Raw genomic sequence first — 19,748 nt, forward strand, 5'->3', positions numbered from 1 at the left:
GTCCAAAATGCTCCGAAAAAAGACTGAATTGTCACAATTCTGGCCAAATGGTATTATATTGGCCTGTCAACCCTAGAAATGTAAAAAAGGTCTCAAGATACATATTCAAATCATCTAGAAATATTAAAAAATTAGTGGGACCGGGTTTTATAGGGTCTTTAAGCATGGGTCAATTTGCCTTGCAGAGGTGTGAGAGAGCCTGAGAGATTTTACAGCCGGGGACAGAACCTGACCAATTTGCAGCTTGGACAGTTCCAACACTGCTGAAGGCTGTGTCAACTATTTCAGTTACTGGAGAGGCACAGCATCCTACAGGAAACATCCCAGTGTTTCACAGCACAAGGTCTTCCATATGATCAGAGGGACAGGTACACCCACATTTACACAGACCAAACCAGAATACAGTGAATAATAATTTTATTGTGGAGTTGATTACAGCCAGCACAGATTACTCAGCATCTGGCTCATGACACTTCTCTGATATCTGGTCCTTGGATACCTGGAAACTCTGCCACACAGAATAAATCAGATTCATGGGCTCACATTTGTCCCACTCTTGTACTCAACACCAGACATTTGCTTTGGCCACTGGTAGAGATCATGGGCTCTTGTTTTGACCCAGTACAGAATTTTTTCTCTTTTTCTGGTCATATAGTGGACCACATATCACAAATCATTGGATGTCTCCTATTCAGGAGTGACCAGGACTTTTTTTATTAATCTGTGCTCCTCCAGGACAGCACAGCCATCTTCCTTTGTTTTTTCAAAATCACAGTCCAACTGAGCAAAAAACTGCCAACCCATCTCCCTGTCACTACCCCAGGTGATATTTTACTGGTACTGGAGGCTCTGAGACACCACTTTGCCTAGAAATCCCCTTGAAAAAAAAAAGTAGGTTACTGCCTTTTGCAGGTTTTCATGTATAATAAAAAAGTATTTTTCTTTTCTTTCAATCTGCCAACATTCAGTAAAGACTTTTGACACGTGAAGATAGAAGGGAACTTAATTGCACACTTGGTTCTGACACTTTCCTTTGTTAAAATAAAAGAACTTTTAAGATGAACTTTTTCAACAGGTAGAAAGTAGAGGTTGGAGGAAGGAGAGAAGAGCAGTGCTGACAGGGCCGACTGGGGATAGTGGATTGTTTAGAAGCCAAAATGACTGACTGTTTTCAGTTGTTGAAAGGAACTGTTTTTTCTCTAAGGACCTGATTCATTAAAACTGTATGCTGCATTTACATACATTTCTGCTGAATACCTCTCTTTGCCTGAAAGGCTGGGGTGATGCTGTCTTTTCAAGCAGTCAGTGTCTAGGTCCATGCAGATGACAAGCATTTAGAGAAATCAGGCTTGGATGGGGTCCAGCAGCACAGCAGGAAATTGGTTTCTGCATCTCCTCTTAGTCAGGAGAGTGCAATCCAAGATCTCTGTTCCCAGCTTGTATCACTGTCATAAAGTGAAGGGTAAAACCAGCTTAGCACAGTTTTCTTGCTTATAACTCAGCAATGAAGGACTTTGTAAAGACCAACAAGCTGAGTTGACCCATTTTTTCCATTATACCCATGTCCCAAAAGACAAGAGTTACAAGGTGATAATGAAGAACCCAAACTTTACCTAGGAGCAGGTGTGCAATGAGTCTCCTAAAAGGGATCATGGACCAACAGAGATGCTCTGTAGTATTAGAAACTGTCCCTAGGCACAGTGGTTGCATCTGTGCTGCCAAAATAAACCACACACACACTCTGAGTCATCAGATTGCACTCTGCACTTCACTGGGTGCCACTGTTACCAGGCTACACGTAGTCACTGTGACCAGTACCAGGTTAACCCAACAAAGATCAGGTCCCCAAGTGGATTCCTGATTATCTGGATGTGATCATACCCTCCTGATCCCCCATTAGTGCCTTTATTTCCACTACAGGCAATGGAAAACTCCATGCTAATTTGGACAGATCCCTTTTCCTTTTTTTAATTAACTGAATCATAAGCCAAGTGAAAGTAAGTGATGTCTGTTCATTCATGGTCCAGATAATGATCTTCTGAGGGCATGAGCTAAATGGAACTGATTTGGATTCTGTTTTAAAAAGTTTGTTGGTAGAACATACCTAGGCTGATTTACAAACAGCAAGGCAACAACAAAAGAACAAGAGGCTTTATTGTTGGGTGTTTCCTATTGCTAGGTCCTATATAGGAGAATTCCAGGCAATAAATTAAACCCTCAGGTGCTGAGACATCCTGAGAAGCCTCAGGGAAGACTGAGTGGGAGAGGGAAAACAGTGAGACCATCCATCCTTTACACAGAAAATGGGCTGCTATGCCGGTGGGAGACCAGAGCAGACAGACCCTGAATTCCCACTACAAGGGGTCTTTTCTTCACAGCCCCTTTGTCCTAAGGGTTGGGAGTCAGAAAGACAAGTCCAAAATATCCAAGACTTCAACTTGCAGAAAAAGCAGTGCCCACAATGCACACAAGCCCATGTACAAGTATTGGTGTATTTACACAAACTAAATAATAGAGTAATTGACACATTTCAGGCATATTCTAATGCTAATTCACCATTTCCTTTAACCATAAGGCTTGCTGCCAACGTAGGTGAACTAAGCTAGACTTGACACTGCCAAACTGGGTCCTATTCAGGGGGAAAATCACATTTTAAAATGTTAGCATTAATATGGTTCCACAGGGAAAATATTCCTGTTCAAGAGATTCTGTATGTTGCTGGTTCTGAGAATTTGGGGCAGGTAAGCCAGAGATGGATTTGTCTTTAATTTCTGTAACAAAAATTCTGCCAAGCAATTCTGTTGTGATTGAGATCATTCAGGACAAGGTGGGAGTGTTTTGGGAATCAGCTTTATGAGGAAGATTACACCTGGTTTATTGAAGGATTTCCATTTTCCTTTCAGACAAATATGTAAAGAATTCCAAGACCTTCTAAGTCAAGACAGATCACCCCTCGGATCCTCCAGACCAACTCCAATATTAGACCTCGACATCCAGAGACATTTAACACATTTCAGGTATGATTTTGAAAGAGGAAACTGAAAATCCATACTTTTGATTTAGACTGCATATGATGTCTTAATGGTATTTGTAACCTTACCTAAAAGACATGCAAATAATTAATTAACATCCATAATCCCTGCTGGCTGTGCCTATTAAAAATGCATGTTTGCCCATCAATGTAGTTCAAGTTTGCTGCATTAAACCTGCTGCTTCTAGGACCACAGTCTGAGTTTGGATAAAATATTTTCTGCATCTACTGGTCAAACCTCCCCATCTGGACAGAAAATTGTCTTGCTTTAATATTAGCTAAATCATATCTTACAAGTAGATGGTCCAGAAGCATAGAAACTCAGGTTCTGAACAAATATAAATTAGTTGAAATAGAAATAATAATAAGAAGATGTTACATCCTCTCAAATTAAATAAAGAATTCCAGAAGCTCCTCTATGCTACTGAGATCATTTGATAACCTCTTACAAGGATCATTTTATTAACTCTTTGGCTTCCAAAGCAGACTGGCCTTGAAGTACATTACCTACTAAAACAACTTTACTGCACTGATTTCCAAACAACACACTGGGAAAATCTGGGAGAATGAGAGCTGACTCCACTAAAAAGCCAGACTGATGATATATTTAGACTCAGCTCTTGAGCAATATTTAAGGTACTGGTTTAAACAGGCTTAGAAGCTGTTTTGAAGACAAAAACCCATGGTACATGCACACCAAGTCCAAACTTCATTATAATTTTATCCTAATTATGTATAAAAATGTGTAGATATTTTGGGGTCGCTGTGCAATTTTACCTTTTTACTTTAGGCAATGTGTCAGATACATCAGGAGTGATGTGGGATCTTCCAGAGGGTCACTTTGAAATAGTGGGGTCATCTAAGTTATCTATCAAAGAAAGTTGGATATCTATCATCCAAAGTTGAATGAAACCTCCTGGAGGTGTTCGTGTCTTTGCTCAGGCCACAGAGGGGAATGCATGACTTGCTGAGGCTACTGATTGTTAATTTTTTCCATCCACTAGCAAATAGATGAAAAAACATGTGAAGAACTGTCCCAGAGAGTTGTTTACAGAACCATAATATTAAGCAAGTTTCATAGCACTGTAAAGACTTAGAACTGTGCTGTACATTCTTTAGCACAACCAGTCGAACCACTCTTCTTTCACTGGTTGGACAGACAGCTTCCATGTCCCAATGTCCCAACACCTGTGAGTAACTCACATTCTGGTAGGTGCTGTGATAACCAATGTTTAGTCTCTCAGACTTTGAGTGGAGTCCCAAAAATACATCCCGCTTCTTCCATACACCTGTTGAGGTGTGGAGAGGCAAGGTTAATTCCTCATCCACAAAGGCACACATTCCTGACATTCCTGTTTATTCTCACACACATCAGTGTGCATCCCACCTGTGTAAGAACACACCAGAACCACCCCACTCCTATTCTCAAGGAGTGCTGTGCATGTGCACACACAGAGCATTCATCTGTGTGTATATTTTCCATAATACACACACCAAAACACCCCACTACATGCACACATCAAGAGAAACATCTTTATTTATGCAGAATGTTCATAGAGGGATTTTAATCAGCTACCTAAGCTCATGGAAAAAGAGACAATTCCCCATTGCATGCACACAGAGGAAATGTGATAAGAGGTGGCTAATCCCCAAGGATTCCTGTGTTTAAAGTAGAAATAGCAGTCAGGATAAAATGCTGAAGGCTTCAGCTACAAAACTGTCAACTGGTAGAGCTCCCATCCTTCCTTCTCTGATGCCTTCAGCAGTTGGAGGGCAAAGCTCCTGCAGGCAGCTCTGGATCAGGCAGCACTTTCTTTCATGTCTGCTGCAGAGCTTAAGTGTTGGACTGAAGATGGGCACCTGGAGGAGCACAGGCCTTGATCCTACACAGGATCTTCCATGGCCTTAAATCAGAGTCTTCTCTGACTGTGCTCAGGGAATTGTGAGGGCTGCCAGACCCAGAGGTGGAGCTGAGACCATATTCCTTTTCCAGCTATGTAGAGATGCTGGGGTTGGATCAGCTTCTGACCTGGGCTTCTGACTCAGCTCAGGTGCCTGTAGGACCCTCCACTGCAGCCAGCTGTGCATCTTCTGCCACAGTGTCCAGGAATGTCACCTGTGTAGCTTGAGAAATCTGAATTAAACAGGTCCAACATAGATGTGTACCTCAGTGTAGCTAGAATTTCTCTCTAAACTCTATTGGCTGAACAGTCTGGTCTAGACCTCCACCAGAATGGGAGATTAGCCAGCTAGTACACACTAGACACATACACTGTGGACAGTTAAACCTAATCTAGGCAAAAAAAATCATTATTCCCGTCCCCTAAATCCATCAGTCTTCACAGTCAGATCATCTCAACCCCTACTACCATCACTTGTCTTCTTGAGATTAAATATCACAGAATCATAGAATGTTTTGGGTGGAAGGGACATTAAATCTCACCTTGTTTCAACCCCCTGCCATGGGGGAACTAGAGAGTCCTTAATGTCCCTTCCAACCCAAACCACTCCATGATTCTATGATCTGATGAAATCTTCAGAAATCTTCAGAGATTTTTTTATGACCATAAAAAAATCAGAAGAATCACACAAAGGTCTATTATTAAAATAAGCTCTAAGATATTGAAAGACTTTTTAAAGAGCTATAATATCAGATATCTACAGTAGAATTGGATCCAGCCTCTACTACATTGGGGTGAAAGGAAGTTTTCTTTAGGAATAAATTCCCCTACAGCTGTTCAGTGTAGAGTTGTGTACTCCACTTTCTCGTGATGTTACCTTCTTTGTTAATTAAGACCAGGGTTCACAGCCTGGCACAGGGCAGATAGAAGCAGTTTTTTCCCATTTCCTCTGTTCTAAATCTTCAAGTTCATGCTTGTCTCTGAAATTTTTCCACTGAGTCTTAGTTCATCAAGATCTGCAAATGTGTCCAACCTGAAGTACAAGATAGTCCCCATGAAAGGATCAGAAGTGTTGGGTTTGCTCAAACTCCAAACTCAAATTTAACACAAAGCACAAAATGGGAAATCTTCAAAGGAGCTGCCAGTGAGCCTGAGAACTGCTGGATTTTGCACAACCTTATGCAAAAAATCAGACTCTTGTACACCTTTGGTACACCCCTGTTCATGCAGCTGCTGTCTGAAATGTTCATCATGACCCGAATTCAAAACTCAATGCTCCATGAGGAATGATTTTCCAAAATTATTCGGTCATGAACAGTCAACTCAGACCCTTAATATTGTGCACTATCTGAGCCAGACTCATTTTATGTTTTTTTTTTCACTCAACTTTTCTCCCCTTTCTATACATTTTAGAGGAAATTACATTGATAACTTCACTTATCAGTAGGCTGTTGAAGTTACATTGATAACCTCAAATAACTTCAAATTTCTCGGGACTAGCAGATAAAAGTAGTGCCAGAGAAGAGGCATTGGCCATCTGAGCTTCTCTTCATCTGCAGAATTTCTGGGTTTTTTTCTGCCTGGTCTGACTAGCACTAATCCAAACTATTCCTGGGCACAGTGGTACATATATATCACCAATAAAAGTGTGAATTTAGAAATCCTGCAAGCACCAGCCCTCATTACAGCCCAGTCAGGTGCCTTGCCTGTGTTATAAATTTAGATTTAGGGAAGTCCTTCCTTGCCAGGGCTGGATCCCAAATCTTGCAGGCTGTGTTGGGGTAGCTCAGATTCCCAAGCATTACATAAATCTGCATTCAGGAAGAGGTCATATATTGTAGGGCTGCCCAACTTGTCCTTCAGCTCTGCTTTGAGCTGCAAAGGTTGGAAGAGACCTTAAAGATCACCTTGTTCCAAACTCTCTGCCATGGGCAGTGGCACTTCCACCAGACCAGGCTGCTCAAAGCCCCACTCAAACTGGTCTTGCACACCTTGAGCACAAATACTCCTGTGGGTTGTGCCTGGCCTGAAAGTCTCCACATGAGCCAACCCACCCCCAGTTTCTGAGGAAAAATTAAAAATCATGAAACCATGGAGCAAACAAAAAAATCCTGGGAAAATCACAGGAGCTCTTTATTGTCCTCTAAAGTCTGATTTGTGCAAAACATTTTTGGGTTTACTACAAAGGAGAGCAAAGTCAGCATATCAGTACTAGAAAAGAACCTGAAATTTTCTATAACTTTAATGAGAGGAACCTGTGTTTCTCACCCATTACTTTCAAAGTGGAGAGACCATAAGGATCATCAGGAGAGCAAAGAGTGAGAAGAGCAAGAACAAAAGAAATAGAAGTGAAAATGAAAGAGAAAAGGAAAGTACTTAAAAAAACTTACTTTCTTGTAAAATAATTGTAATATTTATACTTAAAAAATACTTATTTACTTTTAAGTATTTACTTATAAGTATTTTATAATACTTAATTATAAAATACTTATGATATTTATAATACTTCTATATTTATAATACTTATCAATTACTTATAATTCAGAGGGTTTTTCCCCAGAATCCCACAGAATCATGTGAGATTTCTGTGTACCTGTGCATACATCTGAGTATGGAAGAGGAAAAAGCTGGGGAGTTAATTTCTCATGAAACTTAAACCAGATTGAAATCCTACAGATTTGAAAAAAAAAAAAAAAAAAAAAAGTAAAGTAAAGCTAAGTCTTCAGGAAAGGGAAAGGGAAAGGGAAAGGGAAAGGGAAAGGGAAAGGGAAAGGGAAAAGGAAAACTCCCTTTCACCCCAATGTAGTAGAGGCCGGATCTAATTCCACTTTTTTTCAGGACCTTTCAGGTAAAATATATCTTTCTTTAGCATTGTAAGATTGTAATGTTTAGAGATAGCAAAAGGATAAATGTAAGCAAAACATATGTAAAACACTGAGAATAATTCACTTTAGAAAAGCCCAGAAACAGCAAACCAGGGCAATCATGACCTGCAGTAGATGAAGACAAGTCTGTCTGGAGACACAAGAGCTCTGGCATACACATACTCAGAGATTTTATGGCACAGGTAGCTGTGAGGGGAGACGGTGAAGTCTTGGATAACCCCCAACAATGTAATTCTGCCTCTAAATCAGCAGAGCTGTATGGTGACATTGCAACCAACAGGTTCTTCTGCTGGATCTGGAGCAACATTGACAAACAGAACCGTCAAACCCCATTCTTTTTCTTTTAGGGCTGTACAGGTAGATCAGTGTGGGAAATATCCATAATTCCATGTCACTCATCTCTGTGGTATTTCTGCATGACACACAAGTTTAGTGCATCCAGCCCTCTCCAGAGCAGAGAACCAGACCAGATGAACCAATTATTCTCTGTTGTAGAGATTCCTCCTGTGAAGAAGGGAAGTGATTCTGTCACATTTCAAAGAAGGAATGAAGACAGGCAGAAATTACGACACCTCAAAAGATACTCAAAAATTAATCTAATGAACTGTGTGACTTTAGATCTGGACACTGGATCACAATTGTCTGTAATGTTCGGATGCTCCTGTGGTTCCTTGAATGAATTTGGCCAATATCATCTCTTTCTGTCCCAAACCATTCCCAGGCACTGCTCAGCCTTGCCTCAGTTGGAAGCTTAGCTATGGCCATTGCTTTTAGGTAAAAATGTTTGATTGATAGAGATGGGGCCAGGCTGTGCCAGATCACTCATGGCCTGAGGAATCTCTGTATTTTCACTTTCCTAATGCAGCTAAAGCTGAACCAACAGCATTCCTCAGCTTAAGAACCTTAGAGTGATTCACTTGTGTGGTGAATGGGGAGACTTGGGGTCGTTTTAGGTGTGAAGAGACATCCTGTTTCACATGCATCTGCCACTCAGATCAGCATTTAGGGAATCCCTCTAATTGGACCAAATATGTAAATCAATAAGACAGCGATTTAAGAAGAAATATGTATATTTTAGATAATATTTCTCTCCTGTTGAGTGTAGATAGCACATACCTTCTTCTCTCTTCCACTTCACTGTCACATCTGAGATTCAGCCAGGAACCTGAAAGTTTAACTGATATGTCTTCATGTCTTTTTCTTCTTAATTTGTCCTTACATCAGAACAGTTTTGTTGCTTGTTTTCATTTTTATTTTTTTTTAATTTTTAACAGAATTCTTTTCTTGGTTTCCCAGAATCTTGTGTAAACTAGAGTTAGCAGAAAACCCATCAAAAATAACCCACATTCTGTGCTGCAATACCAAAGCCATAACACATAAACCTTTCAAACAGAAGACTTTCTGAGATTATACTCACAAGGTCTGTGTCTGTGTCTTGGTTTATGCATACAGACTCCATGACCTCATCAAACGCCCCCCTAGCCTTACTTTCTTTACTTGCAAAATTTGGTATAAATATATCTTCTACATTTGCTTTTGGGACATTTGTGTCTCTAAGAATCTGTGTTGTTTGGAGATTTCAGATATCCTACTAATGCCATCCATCATATAGGGAAAGGAGATTATCCACTGATTACTGCAGGTGTATTTGATCCTTTAACTTCAAGGCAACATTTCATCAAGATGCAAAATCACACCCAGATCTTCTATTTTATATATAAAGACAGCAAAACAGCAAAGGGAAAACTGCTTTCTTGTACGTGACACTCCCTTCACTGCAGAAACCTTATAAAAACAGACACACAAAAAGTAATAGTTTCAGAAGACTAAAGTTAGGTAATGAAAGCAATCAGCATCCTCATGGATCCTTCTGTGTTCTGTCGAGCCATCCAGCTGATTTGAAACTCCCTTCCTGTGAAACCGTTTGAGACGAGAGTTTTGTCGCTCAGCTGCTCGCTGAGCCTGGAGCTGTCAGCCTCCTGCCAGAGCCTGGCATGGCGCTGACGAGGTGACACGGAAAGTGACAGACAAGAAACCAGCATCCCAGACTTTGGGAGCGGCGAGAAAGTAACATCCTTCTTTCCAAAGGGGAAAACGGAGCACTGAAACAGGTTTTGAAGCTCAGCGTGTTCTTTAAACTGTAACAAGAAACCAAGCCCAAAGACTTTACTTGTGGATTGTCTTCAAAGGTGTGCTCATACCCTTTTGTACATTGTTCTCTCTTTTTTTTTTTTTTTATTTTACATTTCTTTGCTTATCAGGAGGTAGAGCAGCATCTGTTGTAACTCCAGTGATCTCAGTTCACAGCAGCAGCCTCCTGTTTGGACGCAGGACTGGAAGAAGCTTAGTGCACAATGAAGTTTATGGTGAAACACCTCTGGTGCCCTCTAGAGTTCCCTGATTTCCAGGAGCTCCCTCAATCTTTGGATTTTGTTAAATGAGAGGAGCAACACTGATGTCCAGCACCGAGGTACTAGGGAGCAACCAATAGTTTCATTCTTTTTTTCCTTTTATTTTTACTTTTTCTTCCTTTTCTCTTTATTTACCGTAAGTCTTAGAGTGCCTTCTTCTGGTATCATTCCCTCACTTCCTTTCAAAGGGATTCCTTCTTTGGTCTTAGTAAGGTCTCAATCACCTTGTCCTGCTCTTCTGATGAACCAAATCCTTTCTAATTTCTAATTTTTAATAGGTTTTTGTCATGGGTTGTATGTTACCATATTCCTTTAAAGTCACAATTTATGGAGTCAAGAACACAGACAAAATCTGTTTTCTTTTTTTTTAATCTGATTCCTTAAACACTAAGTTCCATAATCATGGGGAAAAAATGTACATTCATTAAAGAAGCAAAAAAATCTTAGGAGTGCTTAGATTTTTAACACAGCACTTAAGATTTCTTAAAGCTTTTAAGGCACTCTCATGTTTCCCAAAAGAAAAAGGAATGCCCTCCCCTCCTTTCTAAATTAAAAGGCTATGAAATTGATAGCTCTTTGTCATGAGCATGTTTATAAATGTTAATTGTTGGTCTCTCTCATTTGAGGAGGGCAATAGGGCTTCTCAGCTACATTTCCTCACTGGAAAAATTTGTGGATGGTAGTAAACGGAATGAACCTCATCTGTTTCTTTGCCTTCCCATAAAGTAAAGATGAACCACTACATGTTTTAAACTTTGGCCTACAGTTCAGAAACTCTCCAAAGTTTTTGGAAGTTTCAGGTCTGTTACCTGGGCAATTCTTCTTAGTGTTGAAAATGAGCCCCAAAGTCTGAAAAATCCAAGACAGATTATCTTAAATTTGGGACATCAGCCAAAATAGATTATCTTAAATTTGTGGAATCAGCTCTAATGCTCTCCTCCTATTTTCTCCATGGCTTTTACACAAGGTAGAAGGAAGTCCATCTGCTTAGGAGGACATGTCCTTAGTACACTATGAACAGAAGGAAAACGAGAGCCTAGTTTGAAGGCAACTTCTGTACTGCTTGCTGCTCTGATCCTTCTTATCCCTATAATATACACTGCCCATGTTCTGATTTTTGACTATCAGTCTAACTTTTGTCATGGTTAGACCTTCTGAGCTTCTGAAGTAAAGTTGTCACCATTTAAATTTGTAGGCAACCTTCACAAGAGAGACCTTGAAATCAACAGAAGCAACTCAAAGTCAATATTTTCACCTCTATATTCAGATGTTGTGTCAGTGAAGAGATACAAATATTTTACCATTTCCTTTATGGCCATTAAACATCATATCATATCTTACCACCTATCATCAGCTCTGTGCTGTTGAATTTGGATAATCATGGAGTTTTCAGAAAGTTCTAAGAAAATCTGACCAATTAGTTCAAGGTTGCTTTGTCTTCATTATTATCATTATTTTAAAGGGCTTATTTATTTTAAATGAGGATGTAAACATTCAGTGCAGATGGCCTCTTCCTCCCCCCACTGAGAGGGAAGCTGTTTCCTTTGCTTCATGTCAGAGCTTCACCAGCCTGGGGTAGGGAGGAGTCCTTGAGATGGCTGCCAAACGAGACTCCAAGCCTTCAGGCACACTTGGATCTTTCCACTTTTAAGTAAGGCCATCATTAAAACATGAGCAGACATAATTGCATCATAGCATTGGGCAGAATTACAGGCAGGTCTGGATATCCTTATCCTTATCCTTAAGCACCAGGCTTTGTAATGTTTTGACCTGATATTCATTGCCTTTCTCTGCACCTCTCCAACACCAGAATCAGAGATTTCAGCCTTGCCTCTCAGAACAATGAATTTGGTTTATAGGAGCTGGAGTGGGTCGCACTACAAGGCTGAGAATACCCAGAAGACTCCGTTACGAAACCACCATGTTTAATTTTAGGCTTATAAACCCTAATGAAAGTATGATAATGAAAGCAACTCCTTTCATAGGTGTGGAGCATACCAAAAATGAACTAATTTCAGTGTGAGCTCAATTAGCCTGGAAAATCAGGCAGCTAAATTTGACTTTCAGGAAACACATTTGAATGCTCTGCCATTAATCTTCCGTCTGTTATGTCTGATTTAAATGTAAAATCAGATTTTCTCCCAAACTTGAAACTTACTTTCATCAGCAAAGGGAAATTATCCAACTTTCTTGAATTTTTCAAAGACTTTAACTTGCAGAGAAGTAAGGACCACCAAAATTAGAGCAAGGGGAATTACTGATAGAAATGTGAGATAAAGCAGAAGATAATATCTCTCGGCCTTTTTATGCTCATTACCTAAAGTGAGCCTAATAAAATACACCCTCATAGGAGTTTGGCAAGAAGGGCCGGTTAGAAATTTTCTATAAAATGATTTCTCTTAATAAGCTTCATGGGAAAATTAAAAGGCTCTGCATATCCCCATTTGTGGAGAAGAATCTATTCATCAGGAACTGAAAGTAGAGTTACTACAAGACTCTGCAGCACCATTTCACTAAAAAGAGTTGGCTTTTTAATAAGAGACATAAGGCAATGTTGGTGAGAGCTGCCATATTTAATGATTACTGGTAACTAGAAGGCTAAACTGTAAAGGAAATAGACCCCTTACTCACTCCAAAACATTCTTTTCCTATGAGCATTAGTTTTATAAACCAGAAGTTTCAGATTCTGCTCTGGATAAAGTAGCAATATCTTGGTGCTTTTATGTAATCTGGATGTCTGAGCTTCTCATGTAGTCAATGAAGATCTAGGGCAAGACATAGCTGAGCTTTTTTAGATGCTATTAGGTATTCCATCCACCCACTGCTGCTTTAAAAGGGTCCTGGTCCCATCTAACCCTGTATTATTACCTGTTCACATAGATGTTAGCAGGTATTATTACCTGTTCACATGACATAGATGTCTGGGTACCCCAGAACATCTCAAAGAGCAACCAAATCACCTTTTTGAGATGGAGCCCCTAGTGTAGCCAGGAGAATGGTGGAGCTAACCATAAAGGAGACACATCCATTTAATGTGCTAATTCATTCTCCAGACTTCTGGGACTGTATTGAGAAAAGCCCCAGGGCTCAATTTATTTCTGTAAACAATTTGAGATACACCAGGGTAACCTGCCCAGCACTAAAACATCTAGAAGCAAGCTGGAATTCAGTCTTATGTCATATCTATCAAATCTGTGCAGGTGTTCCAAATGTCACAGGACATATCAAATCACTGTAGACTCTTACAGACAGAAAACTACATTAAGTCCCCTTTGGTGGTAACAGGAGTTTGGCACTGTTGATGTTTACACCTACAAGTTGGCACCTACACTTGTGTACCTTAATATCAGATTTTGTCCCATTGTAGTATTTTCAACAGTCTTGTTCAGCATTTCAGAACATTAAAGTTTGTTCCTACCCCTCGAGATCATTTCTGAGACAATCCCTGTAAGTTTTGAAGGTAGTATTCCCACTTTACTTCTCAGGGTCTATTGAGCTGTCAAACAAACACAGTATCATTCCTTTTGTTCCCAAATTGAAAGTTTCAAAAATTTTAGGCCAGAAAGTTTCTTTTCCATTTAATCCTGTATTAAACTTACTGTTTTACTTGACCTTCTCAGCCTCTACAATGCCCTGAAAGCAGATTGTAGCCAGGTGGGAGTCGGTCTTTCTTCCCAGGTAACAGGCGATAGGACGCAAGGAAACAACCTTGAGTTGAGCCGGGAGAGGCTGAGATTGGATATTAGGAAAAACTTAGCTGAAAGGGTGGTCAGGTATTGGAACAGGCTGCCCAGAGAAATGGTGAAAGTGTTCAATAATCCCTGAAAGTGTTCAATAATCAAGTGGAGGTGGCTTTTGGGGACATGGTTTAGTGATGGGCTTGGCAGTGCTGGGGGAATTGTTGGACCTGATGATCGTGGTGGTATTTCTCAACCGAAATGATTCTATGATTATATTATTTGAATCTACTGGAAATGAATGAATGAATGAATGAATGAATGAATGAATGAATGAATGAATGAATGAATGAATGAATGCAGATATTTCCAGGTTCTATAATACATACACCAGTTTTTTTTATTTGCAATATCATAAAGATTTTTACATGTCTCGGTATAGTCAGTTCCTGAAATCAGGACCCAGAAGATCACACAAGAAGTGTAAAAATAGTGCAATAACATAACTAGTAATGATACTTTTAATTTCCTTTTTCTTGCTCACTCTTTCTGCAAACTCCATCACATTTTAATTTCTCTGGACTTCTGAAGACCAGAAATTATTATAAAATGCAACACAAAATCATTAAATCACCTGACTCCTAAAGTGACTTGAAAGGGCTTAAAGTACTCATATATGCTACTGATGATCTAGTTTTTACAGCTATTAAAAACATGACTTACAATGATGATTTTTATATTTCTGGTATGCCAGGCATGCCTAAAAAGAAAATAAAATTAAACTGGGGTATGTTTACCTCTTTGCAATGCTAAATTATAAAGATCCAGATATTGATACCAGTTCAAACTTCAAGCATCCAAACTTTATGTGGTATTATTAATTGATGTCTGCAAAATATTGCTTGTAAATATTTAATTATAATTTTCCTCGCATTACTAACTGGGAATAAATATAAATTCCTGCTTTGAAAAGTGCCTGGAGACTGATGGATAAATGTTCTAAATGCTAGTTATTTGTATATAACCTTTTGGAGACCTTTTATAAAAACTATGCCACTCCCAATCTGAAATGAAGACATATTTCCATATTGAGCACTCATTTTGGTTAGAATTTACATATTTTTTGTGTCTTCCCTAAGATACCAGCTTTCCTATCAAATAGGTTTCCCATGTCTAGCAGACAGAAAGGTGACCCCAAAAAATATCTTGAAGCCTTTTCCATGTGTTTTTTTTTTGATACTTAAAACATCCTACCAATTGTCCATGTACTGTAAAACCTCTTTCCCCTTAGTCCCTATATTTTCACCTTTTTTCTAAAAAGCCTGGAAAGACTAAGAAGCCACAGTGGAGAGGAAACAGGTCACTGGGGTGAAATATTCATATTTCTAACCCTCACATGGGTCTCTGCATCAGATCAGGATTTACTGATGTGGTGCCCAAGATAGCCAAAGAGTGACTGTAGGGACAAAATCTTAATAAGCAGGGAATAGGAAACAATTATTTTTCCTTGGCAAAATCACTGTGATGTGGGCTTTCTTTTCCCTTCACTCAAATCAATATAAAGTATTGATTTCCCAAAAATGCCCACAAACTCAAAAATTAGCTTCTGTTCCTTTCATCTTCTTTCTTCTCTGAGTGAGATTAAAATAACTGAAATCACTTTTGAAAATTTCAATGGCATTTCAATCTTTGAAATAATTTTTAATTTATGTTTCTAAATTAAAACTAAAAATCTGGATTATTAGGGCAGAGGTTTTTGTTTTCACATGCCACTTATGAAAATGAATCATTATAACCAGGAGAACAACTTTGTTGCCCCATAATAACTTTAGTTTTTTTGTCCTTTCATGATCATCTTATACTGCACATGTAATACTTAGGCAAATGGCACCAAAGACAATTGCCTAAAAAACAATTTCTAGTGGCAGGTCCCATATCCTGTGGTAGGTGGGACATCCTGCAGGTTTGCATGCAGCTCTGGGGTACCCAGTGCGGGAAAGATGTGGAGCTGTTGGAGTAAATCCAGACGAGTCCTTGAAGATGGTTAGAGGGCTGGAACAGTTCTTCTACAAGGAAAGAACTGATTGGGATTGTTCAGCCTGGAGAAGAAAAGGCTCTGAGAAGGCCTTAGAGCCCTTCCAGTACCCTGACAAGCTCCATGATAGCTGGAGAGGGACTTTGGATAAGGGCATAGAGTGACAGGAAAAGGAGGAATGGTTTCCCACTGACTGAGGGCAGAGTTAGATGGGATATTGGGAAGAAATTCCTCGCACTGAGGGTGGGGAGGCCCTGGCACAGGTTGCCCAGAGAAGCCGTGGCTGCCCCTGGCTCTCTGGAAGTGTCCAAGGCCAGGTTGGATGGGTCTGGGAGCAACCTGGGATAGTGGAGGCTGTCCCTGCCCATGGCAGGGGGATGGAATGAGATGTTCTTTAAGGTAATTTCCAACCCAGATAATTCTGGGTCCTATGATCTTCACAGAAATGGTATCCAAGAGATGGAAAACTTGTGGAAAACTTGCACACTTCTGGATCTACAGGTGGCAGCCAGGAACAATGTCAATAAAAATTCTGTGTTTTTAAAATCCCCTATTTAAATGTTTAGATGAAAGATACAACAGGGCAAATCCATAACAGTAAATTCTACACTACCAGGGAAGCACAATTAAAACTGTGTTATTTTTGGCAATAATTGGTTAGGATTATTCATTAATTCAGCCTGGCTATACCAGCCCTATGTGAAACATTTTCTGTTCATTGCTTGGGCATGGGTATTGGCCAAGGGTATTGGCTGGTGTCTATTCCCAACAGGAACTTCAGATCTCACCCTGTTGGAGTGGTCCATGAGTGTAGCAGCAGGGATATGACCAAATCATGCCAATTGTGCTGAGGGTTGGAGATCCTTGGCTTTGCTGAATTTCCTAGTACAGATACAGTCATATCTTCATTTAGAATAACCAGGTCATGTTTAAGAGCTATAAAATCACAGAATCATTAAGAGTGGAAAAGATCTCCAAGATCATCAAGTCAACCAAGTATGATCCAGAATTTTGAATAAACCACACAGAATTCCTTTTATTTACTCAAGAAGGGGGAGCCAGACTTTATGACACTGGAAAATTAGCAATGCTGAAGAGCCAAGGGCATGGATTCTGTCTTGGCTTCTCTGAAGTCAACAGCCCCGTGTCAGTCTGCACTTGCTGAGAGTCTGTCCTGTGGTGTTTCAGAACTGAGGCTCCACCAAAAACAACCTTTGAAGCTGCATGCAGTCTGCTCTTTGGCTCTATTCCTTTCTTTTCTGTTTCTCCCACAGGTAATAAATAGTTTAGAGAGCAAATCTTGAATTTCAGTATAGCAAAATGAGCGTACTGTAAACTCCTCGGTGTTTGTGGGCGCATTGATATTTATGTGCGTGTGTGTATTTCTTTCCCTTTTTTTTTCCTTTTTTTTTTTTTTTTTTCTTCTTCTTCTTCTGTCTCCTTCCCATTTGTAGTTTGATCACTCACGGTTTCGGAACTCCTGCAATATGTGCTGCCCTAAGCACTTTCCAAACTGTTCTCAGTGAAATGCTGAACTACTTGGAAAAGCACACATCGCACAAAAACGGAGGAGCGGCGGAATCCGGCCAAGGACACGCCAACTCGGAGAAAGCCCCCCTGCGGAAAACTTCAGAGGCTGCTGTGAAAGAGGGCAAAACAGAAAAGACAGACTAGCTACATCAAACAGAATCTATTTCGAGAGAGTTCTTGCTGCTGATATTTTTTTTAAATATATATATCATTGAGGGCAATTTATCTCCAGTGGACCAAATCCAGAGGAAAAGAAAAAAAAAAAAAAAGAAGGGGGGGGAAAAAAGAAAAAAATAGTAAAAAAAGAAAATAAAAAGAAAATAAAAAAGAAAGATTAAAACAGAGAGAAAGAGAGAGCGTGAGAGAGGAAAGTATTCAACCCTAAGAACAGCAGTGTACAGTAATTGTGTGATGAAATTGTCACTTTTTTAAAATTTATGTTGCTCTAAACTGCTTTTTTGTGCACGTAGTATTTGATTGTTCTGAATGATACACTAACACTGTTTTTTATAAGCACTTCTGGACTTGGCTGAGGTGGCACATGAAATTTGAAGCACTTTCTTCTCCGGCAGCAGAGTTAGGGTCAGTGCATCAGTTGTGGGACACACAGTTCCAGCATCCTGACTTTGCTCTCATGCTGGATAGATTGAAAGAAAGGCTTCCTCTGGTCCATGGGAAATGCCTGATCTACTCACTATTGAAAAAACAACATGGAAATCTGGTAAAAAGGAATTCTTGGGTCATGGGACAAATGAACCATCCTGTACATGGGAATGCAAAATAAAGCTGCACTGGAATGAGGCCAGAACCTGTTGGGAATCTGTCCTGACCATTCAAGCAGCAGCCATGGTGTCTCTTGTGAAAAGAGCATGGCAGACTAAAAGGAAAACAAACCTTGATAGTCTCAGTAAGAGCCCTGATCCCTCTGTGAACTTCAGTTTAAATGACAGCATGGGCTTCTGTTCTCTGTTTTCTCAGCTCCTGGTACCACAGCACTCTGCCATACCTGGGTCTCTGTTCAACACAATCAGTGCAGGCAATTGGAGTCACCTTTTGTGTTGCCCTGATTTTATGATGCTTTCTTTTCTTCAACAGCTTGTTTCTGCAGCTTTATTGTCTTTATAAATCCAGCTGAGGTGCAGAGGTCTAACAGAATCCACTCACTGGAAATAAAATAAAAACAAAACAACAAATAAGACAAATAAGACAGATTGGCTTAGTCCACAACAGCTGAGTGGTAATAACCTTGCTAATGTACTTTTGAAATATTACTTTACCACTTACCACACATCCTCATGCTGAAAACATGGGAGGTATAGTTTGAGCTCAAGACTCTGAGTCTAGGGACTTTTTCCAGTCACATTCTAACTCCTTCAATGAGACTTCATTCCATTCTTTTTATTGTTTCTCTAACATCACCTTATTGAGAAAGTTAGGAAGGAATGGGCTTGGTGTTGTCCATCTAAACTCTACTTGAGATCAGCAGAACCAGACCTTTCCTTCGAAGGGACAATTCGGCTCTTTCTGTGATAGGAAAAACTATAGCTGTCCATGTGCAAATGTTTAGAGCCATTTGAGAAGTTTTAGGTATCTAAGACAGGGTTTTGACAGTTATAACATGAAACCTTTGGAGAACTGGACTCACTTGGAGGGAGAGCTGAAGGATCCCAGAGACAGCAGTAGATAACTGTGGGTGACAAAATCTCTCACACACACTTTCAATTTCTAGAAGTTGTTTGCATGGATTATACCTTGGATGATCAGTTTAGACTAAACCTAGGGACTGTGGCAAATACCTGCAGTGTTAGAGCCAGATGCAAGGAATTAAATTGAATTAACAGAGTCACCCTCACCTTTCAAATTATGGAAGGCAATAGAGTGATGATGGCATGATGCTGCTCCTCTCAAGGTCAGGAATGCCATCACCATGAGAAAACACTCTAGAAAGTAAGGAGTCCCTGATTGTTTATTTAAAGAAATCTGGAAAAAAAAAATCCTATGCTTTTGCCCAGAGTTGTCCTTGCTCAGGGGAGGTGTATAAATCGGATACCTGCTTTAGTGCTATCCAGTCACCCTCCTGCATTGAGGGAAACAGGTGTATCTCCATGGGACTCCATCTCCTTAATACACCAAGATCAGATAAGTGCCCCAAAAAATTTAATTTTATTAAATTAATTTAATTAATATGTACCGGCACTTCTGGAGAAATGATAAAGTCAAATGAACAGTCCTCAGAGATGTCTTCAGCAGAAACATTGATGAACTGTCCTAGAACAAT

General features: G+C 39.8%; 1 protein-coding gene across 1 annotated transcript in view; it reads left to right on the forward strand.

Moving 5' to 3' along the window:
* Window positions 1-17,710, forward strand: part of TFAP2D (transcription factor AP-2 delta) — a 49,217-nt gene extending 31,507 nt beyond the window's left edge. The window contains exons 6-7 of the mRNA XM_063153537.1: window positions 2,904-3,017; window positions 17,395-17,710. Of these exons, the coding sequence (XP_063009607.1) occupies window positions 2,904-3,017; window positions 17,395-17,614 (334 nt within the window). The 3' untranslated portion in view covers window positions 17,615-17,710. The remainder of the gene's footprint in view (window positions 1-2,903; window positions 3,018-17,394) is intronic.
* Window positions 17,711-19,748: the final 2,038 nt, after the last annotated feature.

The sequence above is a fragment of the Melospiza melodia genome, chromosome 3, assembly GCF_035770615.1.
Source record: "Melospiza melodia melodia isolate bMelMel2 chromosome 3, bMelMel2.pri, whole genome shotgun sequence".
NCBI lineage: Eukaryota > Metazoa > Chordata > Aves > Passeriformes > Passerellidae > Melospiza > Melospiza melodia.